Source organism: Haliotis cracherodii, unplaced genomic scaffold (assembly GCF_022045235.1).
Source record: "Haliotis cracherodii isolate W230 unplaced genomic scaffold, xgHalCrac1.p SCAF_3, whole genome shotgun sequence".
Classification (NCBI taxonomy): Eukaryota; Metazoa; Mollusca; class Gastropoda; order Lepetellida; family Haliotidae; genus Haliotis; species Haliotis cracherodii.
The window spans coordinates 72,563,210-72,576,209 of record NW_027266286.1 but is presented as its reverse complement, the minus strand read 5'-3'; the positions used below and the strand labels follow the sequence as shown (position 1 = coordinate 72,576,209).

Genomic DNA, 13,000 nt, shown 5'->3' with positions numbered 1-13,000 from the left:
TGTTAAGTATGTAACACTCTTGGTCCGCACACCAGTGCTAAGACTGCCTTATATGGGGAGGTATGGGGCTGAAGTTTGTTTGTTGTTTGATGCTGGACTCAGCAGTGTTCCAGCTATATGACCGCAGCCTGTGAAAAACTGATATCATGAGCTCTGATTCAGCTGTATGTTGTTCCTATAGTAACTACTTGCTTCATTTCCTAGCTGTCCTGGTTTCAGGGAGGACACTCGGTCCCCAGATACTGCAACATTGTTATTGTCAGGGCCAGTCCTGCAAGTGTCTGCAGTGTGCCATGTAGAGTTGTGTCCCTTGGTCACGCCAGGGTCTGAGGGACCTGTGTTCAAATCCCATATTCATATAAACTATATTCTACCATCTTGAAGCATATGAAACAGTTCCTTTGCAAGCTTTATATGGGACCTGCTAAACAGATTGTGGTCCCAGAATGCAACCAAAGTGTTTCCAAAATGCTTTATCCGCATTTGTACATCTTTTATATGCTGTGATATTACTGAAATACTGAAATACTGAAATACTTATATACTGTTCCAAGTGGAGTTAAACCCATCTTCTGCACTTTAATTTGTTTGTTTGTTGTTGAATGCCACACTCAACAATATTCCAGCTATATGACGGCGGTCTGTAAATAATCAAGTCTGGACCACACAATCCAGTGATTGACATCATGAGCATCGATCCACGCAATGGGATATGACGACATGCATCAACCAAGCTAGCGAGCCTGACCACCCGATCCCACTAGTCTCCTCTTACCACAAGTATAGTTGCCTTTTACGACAAGCATGGGTTGCTGAAGACCTATTCACTTTAAAGAAATATTTATTGATGGTGGTTTACTGAATGTAGGGAATCATTAACATTATAAAAGTTGGCCTAATTACTGACTAGATGAAGAGAAGCACTATACTGCAATAAGCAAAGTCTTGTGATATAAACAATGTCAAATATCTCCATACTCTTGAAATACACATCTTCACAATGTGATTCATGTTTAATTCAATATGCGTGAAAGTTCTTCCCAAATTCACTTTGAATAGTTTTTAACCATACCTTGAGGCCCAGTCATCTTTGATGTGGCTATTGAGCTCTTCCCAGCTCAGGGCCATGCCGTGAGGACAAAGGTGTATTCCGACATGTCGTGTGAAACAGCCATATATTGTGCTTCATGACGGTTACCCGTTGACTGCAACAGCAGTGATGAAGTCTGCGCACATGCATGCTCGCCATAATTTGCTTCTTATATCTGTTAAACATGCAACGTAATGCATAACACCTTGTGTAAGAGCCTTGAACTGAATCTGGGTGTATATATGATGTGTTTTATCCAGAGTGCATTTATTTTTTTCGCTGTCAGTAGCCTAATGTTTGCTGTAATGTATTGGTGTAGAAAAAATACTTCTTAAGCTTTTGTTTAATTTTGTTGTCAGTAGCCTAATGCTTACTCTAATGTATTGGTGTAGGATTATTTTTATTAAGCTTTGATCACATGCTTTTATTTATTTTTGGTTATAATTATGTATGCATTGATTTCAGTATTTTGTGTTTATGGGTGTATAAATGTGAAAAACAGAATGCACGCTTTGTTAATATGTACAATGAAGTAATGCAAGGTGTACATCTTTTCTTGTATTTATAGTTCCATAAACGCAAAACCATATTGAGAAATAAATTCTTAATAATGAATAGGCATCTTCCCAAGGCAAGGGAGTTAACTGACTATGAATGTCAAGTTTCCACCCTTGCCGAACTAGGTTGTAATTCCTGGGTGCGATCCATACTAAGCGCCACCAGTGGCTGTTACGAGTTATGTCAGTTTTATGTCTCTGTTATTGACCAATCAGATTCCACCTCTCATATCACTTGCATTTGCTTCAAACAAAATGGCGGAGCCCAGTCAAGACCATCTGGTCGATTATCAAGATCTATATTGTGATAAAACGTGTCTTACATCGCGAAGTGCATCAAATCACACGAGCACCTTGATTAAAAACATGAAAAGATTTGGAAAATATCTGTAGACACCGAGTTGGCAGTACAAATGCTTTGCAAATCCTACAATCACCCCAAATCTGCATGACAGTTTACGTACCGGAGGTCGATTTCATTTCATGATTTTGATTAGGATAAGTCTGGCAAGGGTGGAAACTCCAGGACTTTTGAAGTCAGTTAACTCCCTTGCCTCAGGAAGATGTGAATAAGGGGCATGGGAGGCCCAGTCGCCTGAGGCTCAACAATTTGCTGTGCAGAGTTTTGTCCCTTATGCACTCCATAAACCTATCATCGTGGGGTCGAGTCCGGGTTTGCCCCGATTATGTTTGTAGGTTTGTCAGCACCATACCTGTGCTCATGGATTTCACCGAAGTGTTAACTTCATACTTTCCTCCCACTTGAAGCTGACACGCCATGATATAACTGGAATACAGTTCAAAGCAGGGTTAAACCCAACTCACTCACTCACTCACTATTATACATACATCAACAATAATAAAACTTCAAAGACTGCATATTTGATCATTAACACACACAAATCTGTTGACAACAATACAAAATCTGTGACATTCAACACAATAATGCACCACAAGCCCCGCCCATTCGATTATCAACCATTCAGGAAAGAGTAGTCCGTTTGTGGGTGTCACCTCATTGTTTTCTCAGTGTGGGGACACATAATCTCAAAAGAGATGGCTTGGTTAACCAATCAGATGCCAAGGAATCACTTGCAGTGTGTTTATTTCTAACTATTTAGAAAGAAGAAAACTGCTGTGTAATTGTAGGTCAGCTGTGAATGATGTCTGTTACATAGCCAGGGGCCCTACTTGTCACCCTGACCTTATTGATGAAGAGGTTGATGACTACTTCACCTACGGCAGTCTCTCATCACATAGATGTAGCGATAAAACATTATCATCATAATGTACATTGATTCATCACATTTTGTGTACCACCTTTCCAGTAAGATTGACTGATTTAGTGAGTAGTGTTAAATTGTGTTTAGGAGTATTACAGTTATGTCACAGTGTTTCAGCTGCTTGATGTGGGAGGAAAGCTCCAAGTTATGTGGGTCTCAGACGTTTATCACTTTGATGAAGCCACGAGCATGGGTATGGTGCTGACAAACCTACAGAATCAGAATCAGAATGAACCAGGGATTACAACCCACAATCATAGATTTCTAGCTAGTTACTCTCACAGTCCCTGATCCATATTATTGTCCCTTCCGCCCAGCTCTCACTGTAATGCTTTTGCCTTGTCTCTTTCAACACCGCAGGCCGGTTATCCGGCCAAGAAGCATCGAGTCCCCAGACACAGTATATATGGACCTACCTGTGATATCATTCATTTATTAAATCTATCACATTTCACAATGTCTGAAATACGTATTCCATTTCAATTTATCATTTTTTATCGATAATTAAAAAAATTATTCACTATTTCCCGCGATGTTATTGAAAATAAAATTCTCGGACACACATTTCGACAATGGGTCCACATCGAACATGTCAAAGAGCAAAATAAAGACGTTTTAAACAAATCTTTAAATATATTATACAAAGTAATAAACGAAATCAACAAAAATATATCTAAAAGTAATCAAACTTACATCTAAGTTATTATTTCCATCTTTTCGTGCGATTGCGTGTGATGTAAGTCAAATGACATCTCGGCTTTCGTCGCCTCGAATTCTCGGCTCGGACACGATGTTTAATGCAAAAATATATGCATGAAAAATCTTTGTCACAGCTCGTAACCTAGCACGATACATTAACGAAGTTCCATATTTTTAATATATATCGTGATTTCCTGCTTAAAACGTTCAGAATAACACGATTTAACAAAAATCTTTTGCAAACTTGTGAAATTTATCAAACACGAGCTTGGTATCACAGCTGTAATTTGATTGGCTGCCTTAGGTCACGTGCTCAAAATAGACCAATCACGAAATTTGTTGCAGATTTCAGCAAGAAAGCGTCATTAGAAACCAATTTTAATCCAGTGAAATCGCTTGTTATAACTACGGAAAAAAAACCAGGTGATGTTACGAGCATGTAGATGAAGGAATAAGCTTTCCAGGGATGTGTCATATGCCATTCTTCAACGAACGTGCTTTTCATACGAAGACTCGAAAACTGGGGTATTTCTTCATGTTACTGAGCGGACAGCCGCTGTTATCGGGAAATGGGTGATGATATAGATACTGTTTATAATTCTTTTTAAAATGATTTTCAATCACGTAAACAATGTAAATAAAACAGAAATAGGTAAGTGGATTTTATGAAATCTTATATTTGCCGAAAATAGTCAAGTTTTCGCTTCCTTGGTCCCTAATCTGGACGTTAACAACGTGTTAGCTTACATTTTTTATTTACAACAAACTTAAATACGTTGTAAATGCATTATTTTAAATAAATGAAAAACATAACTTTCATATTTATAAACCATAGGATCAGACCTTTCAAATGGTGTATAACATGTAGTAACAAATATATTTTACAAGCAGATATTTTCTTTGATAAATGTTGGCTTCATCTATAAAACAAGAGTCTCTGGGAACTCGGTGTCCCATCAGTAAACACTTCTGGTTGACTGGTGTTGAAAGAGTTAAATGAAGCAAGTCTAGATTTTTCCACAAGTTCTGACTACCATGTCACTAGGCTTCTTTTAACTTTAAATGTAGGTGAATGTTTTTATCAGAATTATATATTTGCAGATAGTAAATGTTGGTCTAATTTCTTCAAACTTCAAGTCTCTTTAATGAACATATTTTATAGAATAAACTTTTGTTAGATTATAGTTGTAGTTATTATAAATCATAATAAAAAGGGGCCATTCATTTTCAGATACTGTAGTAATCTAGACTTGGCAAATATTATAGACTTGCATGGGCTGTATTGGATAAACCGTATTTGACAAAATAAGCATCCAGGGTGCTCTCCAAATTAGAAAAGGTGGGTGCTTATTAGAATGCAATTTTGGTTAACAATCAGAATTGAAAGATAGTGAAATTTGTGGTTTGGCGAAGGCAGATAACGATCTGTGTCCGTAATATACCTCTTAGAGATATATGCATGTCTCTTACAAATAATACTATGTGCATGCTTTGCAGATACCGCCATGGGTGCTTATAAGAATGGGTTGCTAATTACGTTGAATAAGGTATCTGTTTCAGGGTCTGTATGACAGACAAGGGGATATTGTATAATGTAGTGTGATTTCTCCTTGTTTTTGTTCAGTCAAAAGCAGTAGCCAATGATCGGATGATTTGTGATGTTGCTTCACACAAAATCACAAGCATGATTCTCCACTATGTGTGAATATGAACGTAGTGTGAAAGTCAGTCTTGTGGAACAACTTTACTGAGGTTTTATCTCCTGCTGTAGATGCTGGTCCTTCCACGCTGACTTAGTTGTAGTGTCCCAGGGATGGAGTGAAGATAACGATTGGCTAAATCGCTATCTAAACCGCCTGTTTTAGAGAGTATCCTGTTTAGCCTTGCATTGTTCAAGTACTTTAACCCTGTAATAATTGTGGTATCACATGATATCCTTGTTGTAAATGCCTTGCTACACTGCTCCATAATGTGCAGCTATTTCTCCCTTCAATGCATCTGGACAGATGGCAGCTGGTTTTATACACACCGTGTACCTGAGTTACAGAATCAGCAGTGGCTGATGGCCGTCACGTGAGGGGTTAAAAACACATGTGGAGTCCTCATTTGAACTGTTCATGTGTGACGCATTTTCTGACTAAAGACCTGTACTAACATACGTCATTAATGTTTGACTGATGTGCCATGTTCCAGTTGATATTGTTATTTGTTGTGCACGAGGCTGTTTCAACATGATGCAGGCTGACTATTGTATGTGACGGTATTGATTGTGATACTTCATGGGCGCGGGATGACCAAGACGGAGCGTGCAGCTCGTTCGCCAAGACGTATGAAAGCTCATAATAGATAGCAGTAGAATGTGTTCTTCATTGATCTGTGATCAACTATAGACGTGGGATCAGTCCGTGGTGCAAGTCCACAGCTGTGTGAGATCCTGACGTGGTCTGCATCCTCACTGCTCGTAGGCAGATTTACCTGTACAAGGTAGAGACCGCTGGGAGGAGGCGATGTGAGAACTACATTATAGAGGACGTCCGTCGGGAATTATGCTTTTTTCTGTCAATGAGGATGTTCTCAGGGAGACAAATTCGAACCTAGCTGGAGGAGTGGCTTAGAGGATGTGTTGTGATTGCTCCAAGGGGATAAACTGATTTACCTATTCTGATGTAATGTTTTGACAGTTCTAAGGTTTGGCAGGAATCGTTTCTTGTCTTTCGTACCAGGGTCACTGTGACTGACTTAGTGTATGATGTGTAATCCAAACTGAAATTGGGTGGAAATTGCTGAAAATCAAAGTGTGTGAACGACCTGATCTGAGTTTTATATCAAGTGATGTGGATAAATTTCTAGGGATAAGGAGAAGTATTTTTGTGAAGAGCATTGATCAGGTTAACCGATGGCAATGTCCATGGAGCCAGATGATGGGGAGGACCTAGGGGGGGCGCTTGACAACCGCTACCCCCGTCGGCGATGTCGACGCAAAGTGTACATACATCGCAGTCTCAGCGAGGTAAGGACGCACCACTGAAACCCTGGGATGTTGTAATTATGAATTAATGCTTTGAATATGGTGCAAAGAATACATGTTTGTTTAATAATATATAATATTAACAATAAAATGCCTAACATACAGGATTAGAAGAATTTGAAATAGAATAAAACTTGTTTGTATTTGGATTATTCAGAGTATATGTATATGTGTATAGGAACGAGTCACCCCATCCTTTTTCACAAAGCTGCATGTTTTAGTTGAACTGGGTACTAAGACTTGATCTAAATTCTCTTATTTCAGTTCCTTCACATGCATGTCACGTGGCTTCTTGGACATTCAGATGTTAAAAGTTGCATATTATTCATTCAGGTATTGATGGTTGCTGTGCCAATCTCATAGTCATTCATGTGGCTCAGCTTAACGTATTGTCACCTTCAAACGTTTAGTTTCAGTATGCGATGTGTGTGTCATAGAATTCTTGACTTTATCCTTATGTTGGTTTAGTTCATACAAAAGATTATGCTAAGACTGGAAGGAAGCGTGGTTGACCAGGAAAGTCCTTATTGCTTAATGCTTCAACCAGAAGAAATCAGTCCTTGAAATTGAAAAGGGATGTTTCCTGTTCATTGTAAACATTTCAGCTGTGATGCTCTCACAGAGGACGGGTGTGGAAGGGGCATAATCTGATCTGAATAATTAACTGGGGCTTTTCTACCCACATTCAGTTTTGCTGACAGCGATCTCCCTGAAGTGCTGATCAAAGCGCTCGCTCGCTCACTCACTCACTCACTCACTCACTCACTCACTCACTCAACCTCACTCACTCACTCACTCACTCACTCACTCACTCACTCCACCACACACCACACCACACCACACCACACCACACCACACCACACCACACCACACCATACTTCCATAAATGCAAATATACATTTTGAAGTCACATCTTATAAGTAAATAAGTCAACAAAATTAACTTCTAATTGTTAACACAAAATACTAGACAGAAGTACATCCATCACATCATTCAGCATAGTAGTGCAACACAAGCCCCGCACTATCGACCAATCAGGAAACTGTAGACTGCTTGTGGGGTTTGTTGGTTAGCCAATCAAATACCATGAATCTCTTGCAATTTACTTTTACAGAAATGACAACTTCTCAACTCTAGCATCCCCTTCTCAACTCTAGCATCCCCTTCTCAACTCTGGCATCCCTTTCTCAACTCAAGCATCCCCATCTCAACTCTAGCATCCCCTTTTCAACTCTAGCATCTTGATTCATGTGGTCCCACCTCCTCTATCTGGGACTTTGATTTATGTGGTCCCACTTCCTCTGTCTGGGACTTTGATTTATGTGGTCCCACTTCCTCTATCTGGATCTTTAATCCATGTGATGTGATTTAATCTCACATCATCTATCTGGGACTTGATTCATGTGGTCCCGCCTCCTCTATCTGGGACTTGATTCATGTGGTCCCACCTCCTCTATCTGGGACTTTGATTTATGTGGTCCCACCTCCTCTGTCTGGGACTTTGATTTATGTGGTCCCACTTCCTCTGTCTGGAACTTTGATTTATGTGGTCCCACTTCCTCTATCTGGATCTTTAATCCATGTGATGTGATTTAATCTCACATCATCTATCTGGGACTTGATTCATGTGGTCCCGCCTCCTCTATCTGGGACTTGATTCATGTGGTCCCACCTCCTCTATCTGGGACTTTGATTTATGTGGTCCCACCTCCTCTATCTGGATCTTTAATCCATGTGATGTGATTTAATCTCACATCATCTATCTGGGACTTAATTCATGTGGTCCCACCTCCTCTATCTGGGACTTGATTCATGTGGTCCCACCTCCTCTATCTGGGACTTTGATTTATGTGGTCCCACCTCCTCTATCTGGATCTTTAATCCATGTGATGTGATTTAATCTCACATCATCTATCTGGGACTTTGAAAACCTGGGATTAAACCACATGAATCAATCTCAGGAGTTATTAGATTATTTTGTTGGGAGTCTGAAGCACCAGGAAAGGTCATTCTGAATCACATGCCACAGTCACCTACTTTGTGGAAAAAACATCAAAACCATTTCCATAATCGGAAGAAATATTTACTGAAAGCAGCACTGACTGTACAATTCGGACTATATCATGAGTATGTGTTCATGAATAACTATCAAATACAGTAAACTACGGTTATAACCAACTCAAAGGGACCACTATTTTTAGTTCGTAATAACTGTAGTTCGTTGTAAGTATATATATAATATACATACAACAAGGACTACATGTCCAGGAATAGAAAATAAGTTTGTTATATCGGTCTGTTCATTATAAGCATGTTCATTATTAACATAGTTTACTGTAGTCATGACACCAGGTGTTCACGAAAGGTGAGTGTACTACCTCACTAGAGGCCCCCATCACAGACACATGCAAAGGCAAGTCAACTGTTCACTGAAAAGAGTCCTGGTTTGTATGCAGGAAGTTCGAGAGTATTTTCCCATAGATCCAAAACAGCAGTATGGCAATTGTGGATCTATTACACTTAATTATCCAATTACGTCAAATTGCAAGCCATGTGTCGGCATGTTGGTTGATGCTTCAGGCAAGTTCATTAAAGATTGAGCGTGAGAGTACTTAGTACAGACTGTGATATTGCAAATGACTTCGTTCCTCAGTGCCAGGTATGATGGTGCTTTGTTTCAGTTGCATGTAGGGATGTTGTTGAGGTAAGATGTGTGAAATAGTACCGTGCTTTGTTGGTATATGGAAGTAATAGAACACTGACAGGTATGTTGCTCACTGGAAGAGAATTTATCGATGTCAACTTCTTTATTATCAGGAACACAACATTTTGGAGTCTATACTCCTTCATCAGGGGGGCAGTCGGGTAGCCTAGTGGTTAAAGCGTTTGCTCGTCATGCTGAAGACCTGGGTTTGATTCCCCCCATGGGTACAATGTGTGAAGCCCATTTCTGGTGTCCCCCACTGTGATATTGCCGGAATAGTGCTAAAAGCGGCGTACAAAATATTGGTAGTTTTAGTTATAGCTTTTTGGATAGCTGTATGGCCTCTATAATTTACACATGTAGGGAGTCACTCATACAGACTCCAAACTAATTATTAAGAAATCCTACAAAGTTGGGTGAAGTTTGGCAAGTCTAGATTTCTTCAGTATCAATGTGTGACACTGAAGAGATTCTCTGGCTCCTCTCTATCATATATCATAAGATAATTAAACAAACACAGAACTTCAGATACTTTCATTTCAAAGATAAATAATAATTTTTATTATTTTTATTTGATTTAATTTCATATGAATGATACCGTATTCGATGTAATAAGCGACCGGGGCGCACTCAAAATTAGAAATAGGGGGCTCTTATTAGAATGTAATTTTGGTGAAAATAGAGAGTTGAAAGATAAATTTTGTGGTTTATGCTGACAGCCTGAAATGTTTATGTACGACAGATATATTTTTCCAGAATTAAATGCCCATAATTAAGGGTGCATATAACACAAGTCTTGTGTAAATCGGAAGGGGTGCTAATTGGGATTATTCACTAGCCAATATCTTAGAAAATGGCACCGTGGGCGCTAATTGGAGCGGGGTGCTTATTACGTCGAATACGGTAATTATAATTTGACATTGTGCATGTAAAGTGAGACCTAGTTTGTAAGGACCCTGTTAATCTGGCCACCCTAGGCGGTCACTTTTGGGAACATCTATAAGTAGTTATCTGTACTAAATGGGTACTGGCAATATAAGTTTCCTGCACAAGCAAGAAAATACCTGCACTTGGGCAGCGAAATCGATCCCTGGTAAGATGAATTCAGTTACAAAATGCCAGATTGTATTCACCGTGTTCACTGTGACACTACAGAACAGCATCCCCACATGGGTACAATGTGTGACCCTATTTTCCGGTGTCCCCCGCCGTGATATTGCTGGATTATTGCTAAAAGCGGCGTAAAACCACACTCACTCACAACAGCAAGGCATTGTGTAACCATTCTCCAGTTATGACCTGTTGATGAATCAATTTATATTCACTCCAAATGTATTATAAATATTATTAATATTTAATGAAGGCCAGTGAATAAACAAGCACCGGGAAGGTGCATTTTGGTGTGTATGGGGTGTGTATTGTCTAGATATTTTAGAAATCCATCTCATCATCTTTCCTTTCACCCTAGTCCTGGTGGATTATGAGAGCTTATGAGTAAAACAAATAATAAAACTAACGGTTAACAACCCCAGCTTATGACTTCCTTAATGGAGTGTATGATTCACTGTCATAGCTCCCACTTTGATTTCCTATGCATCTGTCTGAGTTAGGGTAGGGAACTGATTAAGGTGACCAGATCACCCGTTAACAAAACTCTGTCGGTTTTACCGCAGTCCATGTGATCAGGGTGATCCTGAGAATGGCGAGTCTTAGAGGAAGGATCCCTAGGTTCATGGTGAACTCGAGCTGATGGAGCCGGCCATTACTGTCAGTGCATTGACGTACTCTCAACATCTATTTATGGCCATTCCTTTCAAGGTGTTTATTTCTAGAAATTCTGTCCAAGGTTTTCTTTCCATGTGCGTCACACTACATCTACATCATTGTAGCAGGTCTTTGTGATGGTGTCATAAGACGGCCAAAAATACACTTCTCTTGTTTTATTCTTCAGGTAATTATATATGTGAATGAAATTTGTTGAAAGTCAGAATGGCCAGAAAAGAATGATGGCCAAATGTCACTGACATATTTACTTTGGGCATGTGGGCGAAATGTGAAGGTGGATTGATTCTCAGGTTAAAATGTCAAATCCTGTTCAGTGCTGCATGTAGAACTTTGAGATGTTTATATAGAACTAGATGTGATTCTGTTAGGCTCTGATATATTCATACATGCTTCACTAAGTAAACCCCCTCCGATGTCTTATTTGGCCTAATAGAAAAGTTAATAATTACTTTTGGACAGTGCATTTGTCTCTGACATCAGCAATCAGTTCTTAGGGAGATGTTTGTGATGAGCTCCAACATTTGGTCTTGTACCTGTCTCTGTTATTTGGTAACTTAACTGCTTCGATTGAGTTCGGCTGGACTAACAACCAGTCTCTGAAATGAACATATTTTTCAGAAAAAAACAGTTGTTAAATTATAGTTATAAAATATAATAAAAAGGAGCCCAGAAACTTTCTCCATTTTCAGATACTGATACAGCAGTAATATAGACTTGCCAAACATTATAGACTTGCATGGGCTGTATTGGATGTTTTTGTTTCAGGGTCTGTATGACAGACAGAGTTCGGCAGTTAATTGTCTAGTGGTTAAAGTATTAACTTGTCAAGCTGAAGACCTAGGTTTTGATTCCCCATATGGGCATTTTATATAAAGCTCATTTTATGTGTCAGTCATTGGAATTGTGCTGTGTGTGGCACAAAACAATATTCACTCACTCACTGTTATAGAATTTTATCGGAAACCTTTACTGGAGTGGCCTTGTTCTATGTGATACGTTGAGAGAGCTTTTAATTTCTGATCATGAGTTCATTCTGAAATGGCTGTGATATCTTTTCAGTTTGTCAAACACAGCACTATGGCCATGTTTGAGTATCTGATAGATTTCAGGAGAGATTAGTTCATGCATAACATGGGCGCCGACAGGCTAATAATCCAACATCTGACTGATATCTCCAGCTGCAGCACCTGAAAAGCAAGTTTTTATGCAGTCTAAATGCAAATTGTAATTGATGGTGGAAGATGTCATTGGGTACGATTATTAACTCAGTAAGTCGATTCCAGTTGGTTTCCCAGTTTTATCATAGATAAAAGAATCCTCGCCATTGTATACTTCTCACTTACGGAAGACTGTAATGGAATTGGTGTATGTAAATGTTGGTATTTTAGGCACTGGCCTGACTGTCTGTAAGACAGGGATATGGAATTGGTGTATGTAAGTATTGGTATTTAGTCACTGGCCTGATTGTCTGTGAGACAAGGATATGGAATTGGTGTATGTAAGTATTGGTATTTAGTCACTGGCCTGATTGTCTGTGAGACAAGGATATGGAATTGGTGTATGTAAGTATTGGTATTTAGTCACTGGCCTGATTGTCTGTGAGACAAGGATATGGAATTGGTGTATGTAAGTATTGGTATTTAGTCACTGGCCTGATTGTCTGTGAGACAAGGATATGGAATTGGTGTATGTAAGTATTGGTATTTAGTCACTGGCCTGATTGTCTGTGAGACAAGGATATGGAATTGGTGTATGTAAGTATTGGTATTTAGTCACTGGCCTGATTGTCTGTGAGACAAGGATATGGAATTGGTGTATGTAAGTATTGGTATTTAGTCACTGGCCTGATTGTCT

General features: G+C 39.3%; 1 protein-coding gene across 5 annotated transcripts in view; it reads left to right on the top strand.

The window, feature by feature from the left end:
- Window positions 1–13,000, top strand: part of LOC139475104 (cGMP-inhibited 3',5'-cyclic phosphodiesterase 3A-like) — a 201,803-nt gene that overhangs the window by 142,929 nt on the left and 45,874 nt on the right. The window contains exon 1 of one of the 5 annotated variants that reach the window (XM_071258354.1): window positions 5,898–6,639. The exons of the other annotated variants lie outside the window; for them this stretch is intronic. Within the exon in view, the coding sequence (XP_071114455.1) occupies window positions 6,526–6,639 (114 nt within the window). The 5' untranslated portion in view covers window positions 5,898–6,525. Of the gene's footprint in view, window positions 1–5,897; window positions 6,640–13,000 lie in introns of those variants that run through there. 5 annotated transcript variants of the gene reach the window in all.